Source organism: Vanessa cardui, chromosome 8, assembly GCF_905220365.1.
Source record: "Vanessa cardui chromosome 8, ilVanCard2.1, whole genome shotgun sequence".
Classification (NCBI taxonomy): Eukaryota; Metazoa; Arthropoda; class Insecta; order Lepidoptera; family Nymphalidae; genus Vanessa; species Vanessa cardui.
In genome coordinates this window covers 1,097,466-1,117,351 of record NC_061130.1, presented here as the reverse complement: position 1 = coordinate 1,117,351, position 19,886 = coordinate 1,097,466, and the positions used below count along the sequence as shown (strand labels likewise).

At 33.8% G+C, this 19,886-nt stretch overlaps 1 protein-coding gene across 1 annotated transcript in view; it reads right to left on the bottom strand.

Moving 5' to 3' along the window:
- Positions 1–2,161: 2,161 nt before the first annotated feature.
- LOC124531954 (phospholipid-transporting ATPase IF) overlaps positions 2,162–19,886 on the bottom strand; it is a 47,473-nt gene continuing 29,748 nt past the window's right edge. Inside the window, exons 8-17 of the mRNA XM_047106543.1 lie at positions 15,874–16,290; positions 15,080–15,251; positions 13,890–14,080; positions 9,815–10,096; positions 9,279–9,415; positions 8,491–8,626; positions 7,877–8,022; positions 6,511–6,678; positions 6,016–6,174; positions 2,162–3,148 (exon numbers count right to left, since the gene is read on the bottom strand). Coding sequence (XP_046962499.1) covers positions 2,956–3,148; positions 6,016–6,174; positions 6,511–6,678; positions 7,877–8,022; positions 8,491–8,626; positions 9,279–9,415; positions 9,815–10,096; positions 13,890–14,080; positions 15,080–15,251; positions 15,874–16,290 — 2,001 coding nt within the window. The 3' untranslated portion in view covers positions 2,162–2,955. The remainder of the gene's footprint in view (positions 3,149–6,015; positions 6,175–6,510; positions 6,679–7,876; positions 8,023–8,490; positions 8,627–9,278; positions 9,416–9,814; positions 10,097–13,889; positions 14,081–15,079; positions 15,252–15,873; positions 16,291–19,886) is intronic.

The window sequence follows — 19,886 nt, the reverse complement described above, 5'->3', positions numbered from 1 at the left end:
GTAGTCCTCCAGACGTCGAAGTTCTTCATTCACTCTTTAATCAATAAAAACAGGAAATTTTGTCATCACGTGATTGAATTGCTTTCGGTACAGAAGATTCTTTTACAGTAACGCTCAAATATTCAAAACTACCCGCCTCTATTTCTGGCGCCAGTAAAAAATTTTTCGTCAGTAGTTGTCGAACTTTGAATATTAGTTGAAGCTAGATTAGACATGTTAGTATTATAATTTGGCGCATAGAAGAATGAGGGTGGTGTCGCCGGTTTACAATTAGTATAATTCGAAGTTAAAATATTATTTACAAGACTCACCAATTGTTGTGACAATAAGTCAAACCTCTTATTCAGATCCCGCGATCAGTCACGCTTGTGGCGCTGCCTTGGTGGTCCGTCGTATTCATTTTCCGACCAATCCGATGAAATATCCGAAGAATTCGAACTACCCTCTACACTTACACTTAACTTTTTTATTTAGATTAGGCGCGATAACCTCTTTACTCAATTTGAGGTTTTTCAAGAAACGGAAGACAAACAACACTTGTTTTAAAATAACTTTCTACTTTAAATCTCGAAAGTTGATTATAATTATTTAACTTTTAACGACTGCTCGTTTGGAAAAACGACGCAACAATGACAAATTTGGCGGCGTGTATTTGCTTGTCAGTTTAGTTCCAGAAAGGGGTATAGGGGGCGCCGTAGGCGTGAGTAGGAAACGGAAGTCATGAAATTTAGCGACCTGCAGCGGAAATCAGACGATGTACTCTCATAATGGACTTCGGACGTCAAACGGAACACATAATACTACTATTCTTGACTTTAAAATTCAATTGAGTTTAGTGTCTCAACCGCACCGATCAATCTCATTCGTGTCTTCTCCATCCTACGTGACATTGGCGAAATAATCTGTGCCCTGCCGGCACAACTAAAAGCCATTAAACTAAGAATTGAAAAATATACACCACCAATTACGTACGTTAAAAAACACTCCAAATGTTACAAACCTGCGATTTCTTTACGTCAGTATTAAAATATAGGGTTGTAAGTTTTGTAGTCATATTATAGTATAGTGGTAATTAAAAAATTTTAAACTTTTATTTTAAGCTAATTTTCATATAAATTATGTATTGACCGGCTAAATAAAATTTTTGGATTCTGTATTAAATAAAATTTTTTGTGTTTAAACAGGAAATTGTGTTATAATGAATAAAGTTGTAATTATAATAATAATTATTTTTTATTAAGAGTGTATCAACCCTAATTATAATGACACATGGTTTGTTTACTAAAATTCCAGATCGAATGTGGCTGGAGTATAGGAGCATAATTCTCTTTTTTTTCCTTTAAACCCTCTGTCCCTTTCTCTATCGCTATTTTCTGGTGTCTTTATCAACAATTATAATGAATAATACTATTTATTCAACCCGTGATGACCTCATTTTCGAATATCAATTTAACCTGGTATGAAAGAGGATAGGTAAAGGAGCAAATTACGCTTCATGGGACAAAAAACAATTTATAGATTATTATCAGATTAGAATAACAAGTACAAAGAGAGGTAAAATTTTTCATTTACACGAAGTGCTTTGTCAGAGATAAATACCTAATAAGTAATTATTTAAAAAAAAAAGCTTTTCTGACGTTCCTACGCTCAAGACCTAATATTTCGATTTACATTCATAAAGTTGGATCCCATTTTCGTAGAGCTCACGTTACATAATATATACTTAATGATTTCCGATAACGATGTAATGGATACAATGTATAATTGCGGAGCTTTATTTCTCATAGTATGAATAATAATGAAGTATGTATGCATGGAGAATAAAAAGCGTTATTAGCTTATTTTTTTTTATTTACATTCAGTAATTGTATAAATACAATATGCAGTTGAATAAATAAAGTAACAATATTAAATATTAGAAATATTTACCTATAATCATAAAGATATACATATGATACATTCATTCTTATATATTTATTGTATTTTTCTAACTAATAGTATACAAATGGTATCACTTATTATAATAAATAATGACGAATGATACTAACTAAAATCAAAATTTAAATGTTTTTTATATTTCTAGGATTTACAATTTTTTTTTTCGATCATTTTACAATGTTATTTTATACATTCGTTAGGTTTACTAATAACGAATGACTAACACAGAAACATTTTGCCCAAAATTCGTTCTTTTTTTTATTAGATTAAAAAATAAAACAGTTTTGATGTACTGACTAATATCATATCCAAATTGTTATGTTGCTTGAAAAAGGAGTTAAGGAGATTATTAAAGATGATATCGCGACAATCAATGTCAATGTTAGAAATTTGATTCTGCTCTCCTTGTGGTTGGAATAGGCTGTACGTGATATTATGTTGATATAAACTGATTAAGCTAAAACATTATATTATATAATTAATGTTATAAAAACAATTCTGCGATTGATAAGAAATATTGTATGCTAGAGCTACGTCATTTGTAAATTATTTTTTAACATTTTAAAGAGCAACTAGACTTAATAATGAAGTATCTGTGATCTGATGATTAATGAATTATATTGTCTATGGTCACAGTATACGATTAACCTGTGGCTATAAATTTATAAATATTATGTTACTTTTTTTTAAAAAATAAGATAATAACATACATAATTTAATAATAATAAATTGTTCACATTCAACGACACAATAATATACATTTTCTATACACTAAACTATCACATAATTGTCATATGACTAGATAGAGAAATTTGTATAAATATAAATGCTATACCTTATTCTATTTTGGTCCTTTCATTTAAAATAGAACAAAATACCTTAAAATATCATAATTATAATACAATAATAATTTTATTCTTATAATTGAAAATGCTTTGGAACTACGTGTGGCGTAATACATTACTACTTTTTTTAATGCGGATTTATTTCATCACTATTTTGATTTGTATTTAATTCTTAAAGTCTAGTCGAAAATATAGACTGATTCTGAGTTTTTGTTTGTATGTTTCGTGCGCCCCACTTGTCTGCAATGACCCGAACGCAGAAATCCGGTACGAGGGTGCTGATCATAACGAGTATATTTAAGAAAGCGAAGGAAGGCGAACTCAGAAGTCTAATATAGGTGCCCAAAACGTCGCCATCGACTTGCCTGCAAAAAAAATGGCATAGTTAGTAACAAATTTGTTTCCAAACAAATATTATAACCAAACATTGTAATTTTATAGATTTAACTAACAAACTTATTGAATTGACAAAACTTGGTGCATTTGGCATATAACTGGAATGTCCCCGTGAAATAATAACGTAATTGTCTCACCGTAAGATTAAAAAAATTGTTGGATTACAATCTAACTCGTCGGATTGTAATCTATCGAAATATTGTGAACTGTGAAATATAATTGCAATTTAAGGGGACTACATGAGCTAAATGCAAGTTTTAAAATGCCAAAAAGTATATAATCCAATGCAATAAACCAAATGAAAAAAATATATGTTAATCTTCAGGATAGATGGTAGTTATTAATTGTGTTGAAAACATGATGTAATTAATTTGGTACGATAGAAAAAAATCGCAAAGTTACCTCTAAAAAAGTCTTTTTTTGTTTGTTAACCACACTTATATACCTTCAATAATTTTGGTCTTTTGTCAGATTATTCTACAAACAACTTACTAAAAATTTATTATCTTAATTATTTAGTAAAATCAATAGATTTTTTTTAAAATCAGATTTTCTTATTTTCGACCAAAATGCGTAAGCATGTGTGCGTGAGCGCCTCGTACAGACACTGCCGGCCGAGGCCTGTTGCTATACAGACGTGTCGCTCTTTTCACCGCATCGTTGCGAATAAAATCTCGTAGATTTTATTTTTGTGTAATTTTAATTGTAAATTAATTGTCGAATATTATTCTTTTTTGTAAATAAATATATTAAGTTAAAATAGTCTAGTTGTAGTTTGCCATTTATTTTTTTATTAAGTTATTTTTTATAAAGTTTAATTTTGTAAACATAGGAAATAAAGTACAATCTGTGAAGAAAACTAAAAAACGTTCATATAAATTAAAAAGCCGAACATATGAAAGATAATATGAAAAGGTAAGAGTATTTAATTAGTAAACATATATATAAATATATATATTTTATAAATAATGATTATTGGAAACATTTATTAAAAACAATGCAATTAGTTCGCATAGAATCAGATTTTTCGATATATTTCTTACAGTCACCATGGAGTATTTGGTATTGACCAAACTTGGACTTGCTTGCATTGGCAAGCAAAACCAAGAAGAATGTGCGGGTTCGATCCCCGCACTCTGAACTAAAATTTTATATTTTATAATTATTAAAATTTAATTGCTAACAACTATGCATTTATTTTTTCAGAATTAAGAAAATCGAAAAAAAATAACACGGAAGCTATTTCTATTACGTTAGAGTTTAATTTTATCAATTTTGTTTATAATAGGAAATATAGTTATGTATGGATGAAATTTAATAATAAAAAAATAAATAAATACAAATTAGCACATCACATGAATATTTAGTGGTGCTTGCCTGGGTTTGAACCCGCAATAAGATGCGCGCGTTCTACCCACTGGGCCATCTCGAAATATGTAATTATTGTGAACCAAAGAACTAAAATATTTAGAAGTGTCATATACGTAATTCAATATTTTTTAAAGATTGGAAATAGTATCAATTGAATAGTACAAATTTTAGCTCGTAGCTTCAGTGAAAGTGGGTGAAATATTGACTGCAAGTATCCAAGATATTTTAATAACGAACGACGACGAACGAATAATAATTAAAAAAAAATATTTTAATAAAAAAATTGAAACGAAATTTATTTGTTTTTTTGTTAAACCAAAAATAAATAAAAATATTTGAATTTAATTGAATCAGTTTTATTTCAAATATCAGTCAAAAACAATACAAATAATTCTAATATCAAAACTATTTTTATGAAATTTATGACTAAACCCACTGTGATTGACCGAGTTAACCAATAATTCTACTAAACCGACTTGACGATATTATTTTTATAGTAACTTTTTGATGCTGACTTTTTTAACTTAATTTTTTTTCTTTGTGTACCGATATTAGTAAAATGAACAAACTCTACGCTTTTTGTCAGTGTACAAATTACGAACAGTTCCAATTTTATTTAATAAATCGCTTAACAAACTTATAAAATTTAAAAGTAGGTACGATTTAATATTTAGTATTACAACTAATTGAATTGATACAGTAAAAATTAAAGAAAAAAATGTTTAAATTAACTATTTTTTGTACATAAAATAATAATAATTTATGTTTAATTAATTCAGTTTAATTTTATCATAATTTTTTAAATGACACAAAAAAATTAAAATAATTCTGTTGTCCTGTCTATTTTTATGAAATCTATGATTGATAGAATTGATAGAATTGACTTCGCTTCGCTTTCGCTCGGCGCGGCGCGCGGCGGTTCGGCGCCATCTATTGGAATATTCAGGCGTAACCTCGCCGCCTCGCTAAGCGTAGTGCGCGCGGGGACATGCCGTTTTTGTCGTTAGTGTAAGTGTGTGCGCGTGATTCTCAAGGGCAATTAGCTCCTGTAGTCCCCTTAATGTATAATTTTTCTCTTTATTGTAATCTTTCGTAGTTTGTCCCGTGCGATTGTAATCTAACGAATTTTGTAATCGTACGGTGACATATGCATACTATTTATGCAAGAATATGAAAATTTAATGCTCGCAATAGTATTTACTTAACAAAATATCCACACATATATATTGTATAAGATAGTTTAGTTATTTTTTTTATTGTTGTATGTACACCTACTTACTGTTTTTTTTAAGGAGCTGCTAATAAACAGCTGTCATGCAATAGAACCGAATGGAAGAATTTTGATTTTTATTTTGGGAATTATTAAAGAAATATAACCTTTTAAAGCGTTTGCTCACTAAATTCCCACCTATATTAAATAGGAATAGCGTTAATCAAAGTATGTGTAAAAAGTCAATTGCCTTACATGTCATGGAGTAGAGAGTAAGCCGCGTTGAAGGCGATGTAGAAGAGTACTGAAAGCAGCGCCGACGCCGAGTAAACGAGCGTGTGGTAGCGCGCCTGCAGGCTCAGCTTCAGCGTCACCACCACCATCATGAGGTGGAACAGGCACGCGCCGAACGACCTGACCAACAAACATTTACTTGACACGAGTGCGTTTTTTCGGGTCAGTTGACATTTTCTACCTCGCAAAAAAAATCTATGTTTTTCCGAAACGATACATTTTAAGCACAGTAAAGGTAACTTTAGGAATAAATCGTTTATATGAAAAATATAATAAATATAAAAACTCATTACAAAATCAAAATAAAAACATAATTGCCAATACTGTAAACCTTGTAAAACCAATGAGCTGCAACCTTGGCTACTAAATGATACCTAAGGTTACGTTGGGTCACTCACCCTTCAAAGCGGAGTATTTGTTTTGGTCGGATACTGCTAGTTGTCGGTAGGTACTTACCATAAGTCGACAGTATTCCCATCCATGCTTATTAGGGAGGTATCGAACAGCTTCTTCGAGAAGTAATATATGACTAGAGAATGGTAGAGTGCGGAGAGAAACCACGCACCGAAATGTGGCCACGATAGCAGTTTATTTCTTCTTATTTCTCTATACAATGTTGGATTTCTTAAAACAAAAATGAGTAAATAATAATAATAATAATAATAATAAATGTTTATTTCATCAATAACCAAGACAGTACAATAAAATCTCAAAGGTTGACTTCTTCTTTTGAGTGCCGTGAGCTCCCGTGCCAGAAAGAAAGTAAATTAATAGAGTGATATGTAAAAAAAGTTTTTTTATTTTCGATTCATTTTTAGTATTTGTTTTCCGAATTTTGTCAGCGATATAAATACACAAGAGCCAGTTCTGGTAATAATGGCATGGCATTTACTTAGCTCCTTATTGTTGTTTATGTGAAAATCTTGAGATTGAACAAATTGTTACATTAAATTTACATTAACTAGCTGTGCATGCGTCTTCGCGCGTTGAATAGAAAGATTATTGTTTAGTTCACTTAAGGTGACGTTGGAGTATATATGATAGTATTATCCAACTATTGTTAGGAACGCGTGGTACCTAACAATAGTTGGATATTTCTTATTATTTTACAAATAACTGTAAAATAAAAGTAGCCTAAGTGACTCTTCAATGTAATCAAGTCAATTAGATATCTGTCAGTGGAAGTCCTGTCTAAATAAGTCTAGCTGTTTTTTAAATTAGCCGGAACAAACAGACAGACAAAAATTACACAAAATGTTATTTTAGTATATGCACCGTGTACATACATATGCATGCACTCCAATCTCTGTCTGTCTGTTGCTCTTTTACGACCGAACCGCTCGCAACAACAACAACAACAGCCTGTAAATTCCCACTGCTGGGCTAGAGGCCTCCTCTCCCTTTGAAGAGAAGGTTTGGTACATATTCCACGACGCTGTTCCAATGCTGGTTTGTGGAATATACATGTGGCAGAATTTCTATGAAATTTGTCACATGCAGGTTTACTCACGATGTTTTCCTTCTCCGCTGAGCACGAGATGAATTATAAAGACAAATTAAGCACATGAATCAGCGGTGCTTGCCTGGGTTTGAACCCGCAATCATCGGTTAAGATGCACGCGTTCTAACCACTGGGCCATCTCGCTCGCGCTCAACCGAAATTGATGAAATTTGGTTTGAAGCAACCTCGAACTCCAAGAAAGGTATAGGCTACTTTTTTTTGCAGACACATACAATACCGCAAAACGCGAACGAAGCCGACTAATAGTTTTATTATATATGTATAGAAAATGAACATTAGATTAGATACAGTTCAACTTACTTCATAAGGAGATCTGCTGGCCACCTCTGGTCAGTGACGGAGAGTATGAGACAAGGAACTGAGGTAAACAGCAGGTTGTAGAACGTGAGATACAATGAGTCAAATATCGATTGTGTTGAAAAAGCCGAATTGGATTGGAAAATTAGCTGGAATATGAAAAAAATACGTTATTTTTGTAGAAGAATTTTTTTGAAATTATAAATTTCTTAAAAAGTATTTGCCATTTAAAGCCTGTGGTATAAAATCAAATCAAAAATGAATTTGCAATAAATTTCACAGTAATTTTTTGTGTTGGCCTCCCTTTGAGCAGAAGGTTTGGTAAATATTCCACCACGCTGTTCCAATGCGAGTTAGTGGAATACTCATGTGGCAGAATTTTGATGAGATTAGACACATGTAGGTTTCCTGACGATGTTTTCCTTCACTGCCGAGCATGAGATGAATTATAAACACAAATTAAGCACATATGTATAGTGGTGCTTGCCTGAGTTTTAACCCGAAATCATCGGCTAAGATGCCCGTGTTCTAACCACTGGGCCATCTCTGCTGTTTTAATTATAAGTTCTTATATTATAGACAAGCGTTTTTTTAAATAATAATAAAAATGAACTAACCATAATATTTCCAAGGACTAGATTCTTGTAAAAGAAGAAGTGTATGAGTGTGGCAAGCCGCTGATAGTACCAGTGGCCCATTACCAATAACATTTTCTTAATCATCGCGAATTTGGTAAATGCAAAGTCCGCTGATCTGAAATAACATTATTCATTCCGATTACCCCTCAAATAATTGACAACACTTTACTCCATACATTAAATACATATAGACTCGGAACATATTTAAAATAACAAATAAATGTCATTTTAACGTTGGACTTAAAAACTGGTATTTACTCTACGTTGCATTTTTTTTTTATTTTTCTGAATATATCATGCTAGCGAATTTAATTATTTAATTATCAGGCATGAATGCTGAATATTATAGGCATTCGTTCATTTGCTCGATAGTAATGTTTTCCAGATATTGGCGGATTTACAAATCTGCGACTATAAGTACTAAGACGTAGTAAGACTATAATTATAGTAGGCTATTCAATTTTTGCCGCCCCTACTCTTTTTTTTCCAAAATTTATGATTTGTGTTCTATTTTTCCAACTCGCTATATAGTACGAGTATACGGACTACGGACGTAATGTAATTTAATAATATCTTACAGAAATAAAAAAGAAACTTAAAATAGATATAATTATAAGTTTCTTTTTTATTTCTGTAAGATAATAACAAATTTGGGCTGAATTTGCCGCCCCTCTAAATCTGCCGCCCTAGGCTCCAGCCTACTTAGCCTATTGGTAAATCCGCCACTGTTTCCAGAAGTTTATTCTAATGGTATATCTTTTGGGTACCTTGCAGCTTGATGGCCTTCTTTTCCAAAAATTCCGAAGCCGACATGCGCCTCCTGTATCATGGATATATCATTTGCGCCATCTCCTATCGCAGCTGTTATAGGTTTTCCTGGACTTTGTTTTATTAATTTAACTATCTGAAATAACAAAATTATCAATTTATTTAAAATACGGTTTACTGATTTAGCCTATTTGTAAAATCAATAAAATAATAAACATTAAAAAAAGAGGTAATATATGTAATTAGGGGATCCATTTTCAGAGATAAGACAGTCTTTGCACATCTTCTAATTTTTTTTTATACAGTAAAGAGTATCTATCTCGTCAGATTGTGAATTGTCTAAAGCTCTTCCTGATTGGCCGGTTTATGTCACCGTTATTATTTGGTAGAATAATATTTATCAATAATAAAGCGTTAAATTGCAATTATATTTCACGATTCACAATAATTCAACAGTTTACAATCTAACGAGATAGATTGTAATCTAACAAATTTTACGATGTTATTTATATTGTATTGTATTGTGTGAACTCACTTTCGCTTTTTGTATGGGTGACAGTCGACAGCATAGCACCGCGTCACACTTCATTGATATATCAACAAAGACACTCGCAAACGGTTTGTCCAGGATACAACTCATGCTCATTCCGTCGACAATCAGCGTAAAATCTCTGTAACTTGGTTCCTGTAACGTTCGCTGACAGATGCTTAAATTCGCTTCCAATGCTTCTTCGTTGTCTATATTCACGAGAAACATTCGTCTGTCGTTTTCGGAAATATGTGCACATGATTGGGCAACGTTGATCGCTGTTTCTACCTGTAATTAGATGATTTGTATATAAGTTCTTTTTAAATAATATTACTTTTATTAATTATCCTTCTTGTTTTAAATTATTAAAAAATGGAAATACTATCTAAGAATATAGGTATTGTTTCATTTGAAGTAATGGGTGAATTTCCCAGGAACAAAAATTACGTGGCATCAATGAAATAGGTACTATATAACATGGTTATAATGTTCTAACATTTTTTTCTGGTTAGGTGAAATAGTAATCTATGTGTAGCATTAAATATGAAGTTAAATAGGATTAATAGCAGCTCCAAAAAAAAAGTTACACTTCGAAATATTTCATTGCCGTGTTTGTCCACACATTACCTCGATGTGTATTATACGTCATTGATAAAAATCTATTGGTTATTTATATTAAAACCAATTTTAATTGATACGTGACGGTTAAAGTATTGTTACGGAATACATTTATTCATATATTTAAACAATACAAAGAATGGTTAATAAAAATACATTTGTCCTAGAACTACCTTTCATCGCCGTGTCCTAAATATATTTAAGAATATTGTTTTATCTAAGGACTTGCGTCCCCCACCCCTGTGCGCTAAAAGCATGATAGTTTCGCTCGGTGCTCCGCGTGGAAGGACGTGCATACGTGCCTACGTTTTCGCGCCATAAATGTAAGTATTCGATTTTTATATTACTGGACATTTTTTCTATCATCGCCGTGGATAGACCCAATTTCTATTTGAATAAGTTTGTCCTCTTGATTAGGCATTCGATAGAATGCCATTTGTCTTATGTTTATTTGTAACGTGTTAATTACTCTGAATAATTAATAGATTTTTGGCTACTTGATGTTTTTGCCTTGATTTTCATTGCCATGGTTTCCGTGGACAAAATTTGCTATGGCAATGAAAAAAAGACACGGTGATGAAACGAAATTACATTGCCATGCCTTTTAAAACAATTTAGTTTCATTGCCATGACCAGTTGTTTCATTTCCGTGACTTATGTTTTCATCGCACGGTATGGTTAAGGAAAGAAACAATCTGTAGTATATTCAACTACAAAAATATATCTCCACGTTAACCTTACGAAATTATATACATTTGGACACAATAGACACTCAAACATACGCACACACAATCGCGCACACAAAGACTCACACACACACGCACAAACTTACAGTCACACACACATATATTAGAGTCTAATTATAAACATAATAATGGGTTGTTTATTTTTAGACAACTAAGATGCCTAAACCGAAACTATCGAAAGAGGAGAGAAAGGAAAGAAGAAGATTGGCCGAACAAAAGCGACGTGAAAAATTAAGAAGCGACCCTGTTTTACGAGAGGAGTATTTAAAAAAAGAAAGAGAAAGGTATATAAAAAAGAAGGCTGCCGGAGTAGTTGTTCCTCGAAGTGCAATGACTTCGCAAAAGCTTCAGGGTCTTCGTAAGAAAAATTTGGTGAGTGCACTTGCTTCTTATAAAAAAAAGACAGCAATTCTTCGTAAGAACACATGTCCAAATGATGTTGAATATGCTGAAACATCAACGACGGAGCCAACTGAAATGACTTTTGAGTTATCCCAAGTAGCTTCCAATAATAACACGCCGATGACACTTCTAACAAGACGTAGCTCGCGTCTTGAACCTTTAAAACAAAACTGGAATCACTGTGTTAATTTGCGGCTTGGAGGAAGTAGATCAATTTTTTTGGCCACAAGTAGTCCAAAACACACACACCTAGGTTCACCGCAACTAGCACCAAGCGTCAGTATAGATTCTACAATACGTCCTGATAGTCCAGCATCAAACTTTTCTATTGCTACTTTAAAATTTCAACGTGGTTTGCAACAAAAATTCCGTACATATCAAAAATCTAAACACTCCCAACTCATTGCGTTACAAAAAAAATTGGCTCAAGTTGTCCGCGAAAGGAACTTTTATAAAAAACGGTTCGAAAGATTTATTGAGAAAGAAATGGAGCAAAGAAACAAAAACGCTTATTGACCGATACTATAAAAAATTTACACAGAAAATACATAGTCTGGCTATCCTCCTATTAGCTACGTAACGTTTTCACGTTTAAAAGCTTTTTGGGTGCTACAACCAAAAATAAATATGCGCAACACTTGCTTGAGTGAAAAGATGGATCTGCTAATTGAATCTCTAAAAAGGAATAATTTCATAAAAGAAAATTCGACAAGTGAGGTTATTAAGAGCTTATGTTGCGACATTTATAACTTAGAATATCTACAGAGAAAGTGTACTACGTGCAAAAACAGACATCTTATATACCAAGAAATTGATAATTCGGAGAAAGTTTTATATTGGGCCTGGGAAAAACAGAAAAATTCATACATTAAAAATGGGATTGAGAAAACTGCCATCACCGTTGAAAAAGTACGACACCACGTAGAACCGTTAATACTCATAAAACAGTTTGAAACTAATATTATACCATTCCTTAATCATTGTGCAAACATACGTAATCAGACCGATGCAATTAAAGAACTTAAAATAAATGATTGTGTTGCTTTGATTCCATTAACATTTTGTTTAATTTTACTCCTATGCAAGAAGATTATTGAGAAGAGGGTAAAAAGAGTGCATGTGTATGTGTATGCCTTTCCCTCTCAGAGACAGGGATGTGTCCATCCCAGGTAAGTATTAAATATAAAAATATCATGTGTTATTGGATTTTTTCATTACCGTGGATTGATTCTACCATTCCCGTGGCACAGTTCTTTCATTGCCGTGGACACATGTTTCATCGCCATGGCACGAAATTTTTAATCTTGTATATCTAGTTAGTTTTTTAAGCTATCTGCTAGATATTAAGCAAGAATACATATATTATCAAAAACTTGAATAAAAACTATTTTTTCTTGTTCTAAAGTTGCAGAATAAAAAATCCACGGAAATGAAGATTTTATTGGACCTGTTGAAATTCATCCTAATACAACATAACATATACCTAATACAACAGCATTATTAAGGTCAATACTGCAGTTATCATTATTAATTCAATCGTTTTGAAGTAACTACTCGTATATAGTCTAAGATTTTTGAATTTTTTATTTTAAATAGATTTAGTGTACGATCGTCTGATCGCTTACATGGTACCCTACATGGTACCCCAAGATTCAAAATGGGTGGCAAACAAAATATACAGTGGACTAAAATAATATAGAGCAGCTAAATAATATAAGAACAGCTTAATCAGATCTCTCACCAATAAAATATCAATAAACAGCTGGGATCCGAATGAGAGAACAAAACAGTGTTTAGTTCCTGTGTAAAATAATCCAGAATTTACTCCGTTTATACAACATCGGCATTTGACGACCTCCATGGCCGAATAGTGTGTACACCGTCGAGCCGAGGTCGAGTCGATATAGAAAAAGTTAATTACTTTTTTATATTGTCTTTGGTCTAAGTGTTTGTGGTACCGTCGTGACTTCTTGATTATCCATAACACAAGTGCTTTAGCTACTTACATTTGGATCAGAGTTTAGCGTGTAGGCTATCTTGAGATACTGAGGCATATAATATTCAGAGACGGATCCAGGTATGAGGCTAGCCAATACTCAAAGACCGAAGGAATAATATATTTTTATTTACGACATGTCACAATTGTTTGAGTACCCTGTACTGACTGACTGATTAATGTATTATGATAATCTAACAATAAATTGTTATGATTTCGTCATGCCAAATATGGAGTACAACTAAAAAGGCGATGTGCTGACGGCACAAGAGTATTGGATGTGAAGTTGTCCGATATTAAAAAACAAGTATGATCTAACCTTGTCTCCAGTGAGCACCCAGGTGCGTATGCCGGCGCGTCGCAGCGAGGCGAGCGCGTCGGCGACGCCGTCCTGCAGACAGTCCTCCACCGCCGTTGCGCCCACCAGGGTCAGTTGTTGCTCCAGCACGCGGTACTGCTGCGTAACTTGCTGAAGCGCTTCTGCGCTTTTGCCGTCTATGCGCTTGATTGCTGAATATTATGAAAAAAAAATTCAACTCCTTTTCAAAAATTTCAAGTAAATCTATTTCCTTAGTATCAACCAGATAAGTACTTAATTATAAATAAAATTTTAACAAAAAGAAAAACCGACTTCAAACAAAACACTATTTTAAAACAAATAAAAATGTACAAAAAGTAATAAAAATATTTGCATATTTAACATATTTTTTAGAGTCCTCCTAGGTAAAATGAAATGAAAAATATTTGACTACTTAAAAGTCGATTTACGATTATATAACGTAGTTATAGTTATTGTTATATTTGGAGCCAGTGTCAGCCACGGGCACACGCTTCAACAATCAAAAGAAAGAAGCGATACGAGCTCCTTGATTAAAGTAAAGTAAAAGTAAAGTAACAGCCTGTAAATTCCCAATGCTGGGCTAAAGGCCTCCTCTCCCTTTGAGGAGAAGGTTTGGAACATATTCCACCACACTGTTCCAATGCGGGTTGGTGGAATACACATGTGGCAGAATTTTTATGAAATTTGTCACATGTAGGTTTCCTCACGATGTTTTCCTTCACCGCTGAGCACGAGATGAATTATAAAGACAAATTAAGCACATGAATCAGCGGTGCTTGCCTGGGTTTGAACCCGCAATCATCGGTTAAGATGCACGCGTTCCAACCACTGGGCCATCTCGACTTTCAATCTTTTCCGAACATATCAACATAATAAGTACTAAATTGAAATACACGAAACAACAAAATACGCATTTATAATCTTAAGAGCTAAAAAGATTTCGTGCTCTGAGTTACAAATAATATAAGGCAATCAAAAATTACGGCAATGCGCGGCTCATGAAAATTAAAATGTTATGTCGTTTGCTGTCCCTGGCTCGCTCACCCTAGTACCAAGTAACAGCAATCAAACGATTGGATTTAATAGTGATCATACACTACTTATTCCACAAAGGCATTATTATCTAACTTATTCAATAAGACTTCTATCTCTGATTATTTTGTACTTACATTCGGATACCCTTTCGTATTCCTCCTCGGGTATTTCTCTGTACGCTATCGCCAAGGTTCTTAAACCTTTGTTAGCGAAAATGTTTATATCTCTATCAGTCTCTTCTATTAGAGCAGTGTCTTTGCAAATTGGAAAAACTGATGTCTCAGCACCCTTACAAAACAACCATATCTAAAACAAATAATGGTAAGATATAATGATGAATGGGGTTAAAAATAAATGGCGTTCATTCCAAAAACGTTGCATGATTTAATAAATAAATATTTGACAACATCACATACATTACTCTGATCCCAATGTTAGTTGCTAAAGCACTTGCGTTATGGAAAATCAGAAGTAACGTCAGTAACACAAACGGCCAGATCCAAGACAACACAGGAAACTAATGATTTTTTTCTACATTGACTCGACCGAGAATCGAACCCGGGACCTCGGATTTAAATAGCCATGACAACTGAGGATTTGTCTGCTATAAAATTTTAATTATTTCAATAATTTAAATAAAAAACTCAAGAACTTTATCAGTCCACAGACACGATTATCATATCTATAGATAAGTTACATAAGAACGATGCGTTAGTGTTTTTGTATATTAAAAACCATATTCGCGTACTTTTATCAAACATCAACACATAAATATATTTACTTTTGTTTTTAAACTTATAGAACAGACAAATACAAGAATTTTAAATTCTTTGTTTTAATTTCGTCTAGATTCATACTTCAAAATTTAAAAAAAAAAACGGCAATCAATATTTACAATGATATTTCTAACGTTAGATAAAGAACTAACCTTCCCATTTTTATCTCTGACAATGACCGACATTCTTTTTCTCTCCGACGTAAATTCGATAACCTGCAATCTTTCATAGAGTTCCGTATTTTCTCCAATCCTGAGCATTAACGTATTCCCCTCTTCTCCTAGGAAGGTAACACCGACTCTGTCCGCTACTTCGACGAGGGCTTTCTCATCGGGGCTACTGCCCTGGTAGTCCATTTTACTACCGATCTCATGCAGGATCGCATTCCATGTCATGTTCTCGAGTACACTCTTATTGTTCGATTTGTTTTGTTTCTTCCTTCTGAATATATTCATAATTTGTAAATTATCAGTACCAGAGAACCTTGCGCTTAATTTTTTCATATCTTCACTGGACACTTGCACTGAATGACATAGAGCGAGGATTGTGAAGAAAAATGTAATGTCTGTCTGAAATAGAAAATAGTCGCTACAGTTAACCTGTCATTGCCTCGATACTAAGAAAAACAGAACAGATGAACTAATTTTATGTAGTTTGATTCGAATATTTACTTGCATCGCTTTTGAAAATAGTTATAAATTAAACTGTACTTCATAAAATCAATCTGTACTTCATAAAAAAACCTCAATTAAGTATCTTCATTCAGTCTGAATAGCTGAGGCTAGTATAGTAAAAAAAGAGGGTATAGTCCTTTTTGTAACATTTTACGACATAGGCGGATACGCAAAGTCTGCCTGATAAGGTAATTGGTTATCACCGTATTTAAGTACCGACATATAAATCATTAAAATTATATTGCCAATGCACCTCGAACCTTGGGAACTAAGGTGTAAGTGTAATAAATAAATTTGGGGCACATTATGCTTGTAGTTACACTGACTTACTCACTCTTCAAGCCGAAGAACGACTACACTGAGTTTGACGGTAGTATAAAGATGGTACTTTTTTTTTTTTTTTTTTCTCGCTTGAAAAACGCTTTACGCGCTTCCCCCACGTGATGGAAAGTGGGGGGGTGTGTGGGACTCCCCGGAGCCCTGGACGCCTAGTGCGCCCAAGTACGCCGGGTTTACCCACTAAAAAACCAGCGGTACCCTCTCCGTCTTTCGGCGGACGCCACGGGATCGCTTACGCATGCTACCGTGACGCCCTGACGGTCGGCCCGCCTATGCGGGCCTCCAACTCCTACGGGGAATTCCCGGGGTACTGGGACCCCCCCTGGTCCCTGCGGCGCCTATTGAGGCGGGGGGAGAAGATGCGCGTAGCGCCTTTTCCTCCTCCCCGGTCGTCTTCTGCGGAGCGAGTCGGCGGCGGCATTATTTTCCCGCTCCCGCTCCGCGGCTTCCTTCTGCGACATGACACTTTGAGCACATCTCGCTACTGAGCATGGCATTGATAACGCTCGGCAGCGAGAGGTCTCCACCCATAGTCGCCGCAAGGATGTGCCTCTGGGGTCCCCACGCAGCACACTCGTACAGGGTGTGGTACGCCATGTCCACTGGCGCACCACACTCGTGGCAGGAGGGTGTTTCCTCCCGCCGCGCTATCGCGTGCAGGTACTTACCGAAGCATCCGTGCCCGGTAAGTACCTGCGTCATTCTGTACGACAGTGTGCCGTGCTTCCTTTCAACTCAGCGACTCAAGTGGGGACGGATCGCCTCCACTGTCGCCAGGCCTGCTGTGGGTGACCCCAGATCCTCCTGCCATCGGACGATCAGGGCTTGCTGGGCTAGAGTCCTGATCCGCCCGATCTCCGTTGACCCTGGACGGTCGCCGCGGTCCCTCACCTCGACCCGAAACCGGTACACTTCCGCGAGCACCTCCGCCTGGAGCTCACAGGGCGGATCGCCCGCGAGAAGTGTCGCCGCAGTCCACGACACCGTACGGTACCCTCTGATGCCTCTCACCGCTATGACCCTCATAAAGATGGTACTTGGTAAACAGAGACAAAGGCACAAAAATAAGAATAGTCTTTTTTTGTTGTTTTTTTTTCGCTTAAAGTACTTCGTATATACATATTAGATCTGTGTCTGATAAATACTTGCTACGGAACCCTCCACCGTTTATGGCTGACACGGACTTGTCTAATTAAATTCAACTTATCTATGATTTAAAAATAAAACAATTTCATTATTTTTTTGTGTAATCATATAAATTATGTTTTTGTTTTATCTCAACGATTAAATATTCCTCCTTTGTTATCGTACAAATGTCTCAAAGTTGAAGAAAACTCTATTTAATATTGACGTTCAGTGAAATAAATGTTTCAAATGTTATCAATGATAACACACATCAATACATCATTGCTTTCAAGGCTTAGTCTCGAATGTTTTTATTTTATCTACGTATTATATTAACTACGTAAAGAAAACGAGGAATCTGTTAATATCCCACTGCGTACAGTTTTCCTTTTAGAAGGAAGTTTCTTTTGACGAGAAGGTTTGAATTTATTTCCAACACGCTATTCCAATGCAGATTAGAAGATACACAGTTTCACAAATTGTCGAACATGGCATGAATTATAATACGATAACGAATTATAAAACTGGATGAATATGCTTGCCGGGTTTGAACTAGCTTAGTAAAGATTCACGTCTACTCCTAGTTCATCTCGCATCTGTATATATTTTACTTTATCGACAAATTCTATTCTAATGTAAAGGTAAAGTAAATGTTTTTGTAAAGAAAAATTCTTCTAAAATTCTTTAGTAATTATATTTTTTTTTTTTTGTAATTTCTTCTTGGTATAAATAATATTAGATGATATTCTTTTTTTTTTATTTTATTTTTTATTATTAAGTGATCTAGAAATTCAACGTAAATCATTACTTATCATATTTAAAATGATAACACTAAAGTCTCTCGAATAATCGGCTATAGATATCAAACAAAAAAAATCGGTTGATAACCAGAAGAGAAAACTGAACTTGTCTCTGCCCTTATATGCATAGATATATTATAGTAATTAATGTCATTGCCCTTATTACTTTATCTGTTGATTAGCAACGATTTTATTATCACCTCAGCAAATGTTCATTGAAACGTAATATATATTCCCTTAAGCAGCTGGATAAAACAGAGACAATTTTTTTTTGTCATGGTGTTTTTGATTATGTTTTTTATTATCTGTAATCATAGAGCACTAAATAACGATAATGTCATCACATAGTTTGTCTATAAAGATAATAACGGTCGAATTTTTTAAATCTGATAGCGGTTTCACTACAAATGAAAATAAAATTTTAAATTGTTTTTTTTTTTCTATAAATTACATTAATTTAAATTCAAAAAATAAAATAAACCAACTGAGTCTCTTTCGTCGCTTCTTCTCAGTTTTTAGAATTGCCATTTAATTCTTATAGTTTTTTTTATTGTCCAATACAAAAACCTTACACTTCAAAATCTAATACAATATCAGATCTAATACAATATAGAAATATTAAATGAAGATATTTGAATTGTCAGATAAGTAATCGAATCCAAACATCAAAAGTACAAAAATATAACATTTTTGACAAGAAAATAAATTTTAAATAAATGCATTGTATCCACACAGAGGTTACTAAAAATTTTGTAAAAATAGTTTGTGTATTGCGTCTAAGCCTTTGCTAGAAATAAGCAATTCTTGTTCTGAGAATGGAAAAGAAATCAGGAACACGACTGCGTCATTAGAAAGAATTACTATATTCTTATGTATTTGTATTGTTTTAATATTTTTAATAATTGAGTAAATATCCATGTTAGATTCGAATATTATTTGTTCAAGTAGGCTCATAAAGGCAGTTTTAAATAATGTTACAGTTGAATGAAAGTAAAGTAAAGGTATCACCGGTTCGAAAAGTAGATTCTGAAAAACATGTAAAAGCTGTATAGTTGGGTACTCTGTTATTATTTTTTTTATAATACAAAAATATTAAAACGGTGTATGTATGAAGTGTTGATATTATTTCGGCGTTCATATCTGAGTAGATTTGTCTCGCCTTGGATTGTTTGACATTGATTTTTATCACTAAGTAAACTCAGTTTTAAGTCTCACTTAACTATTATT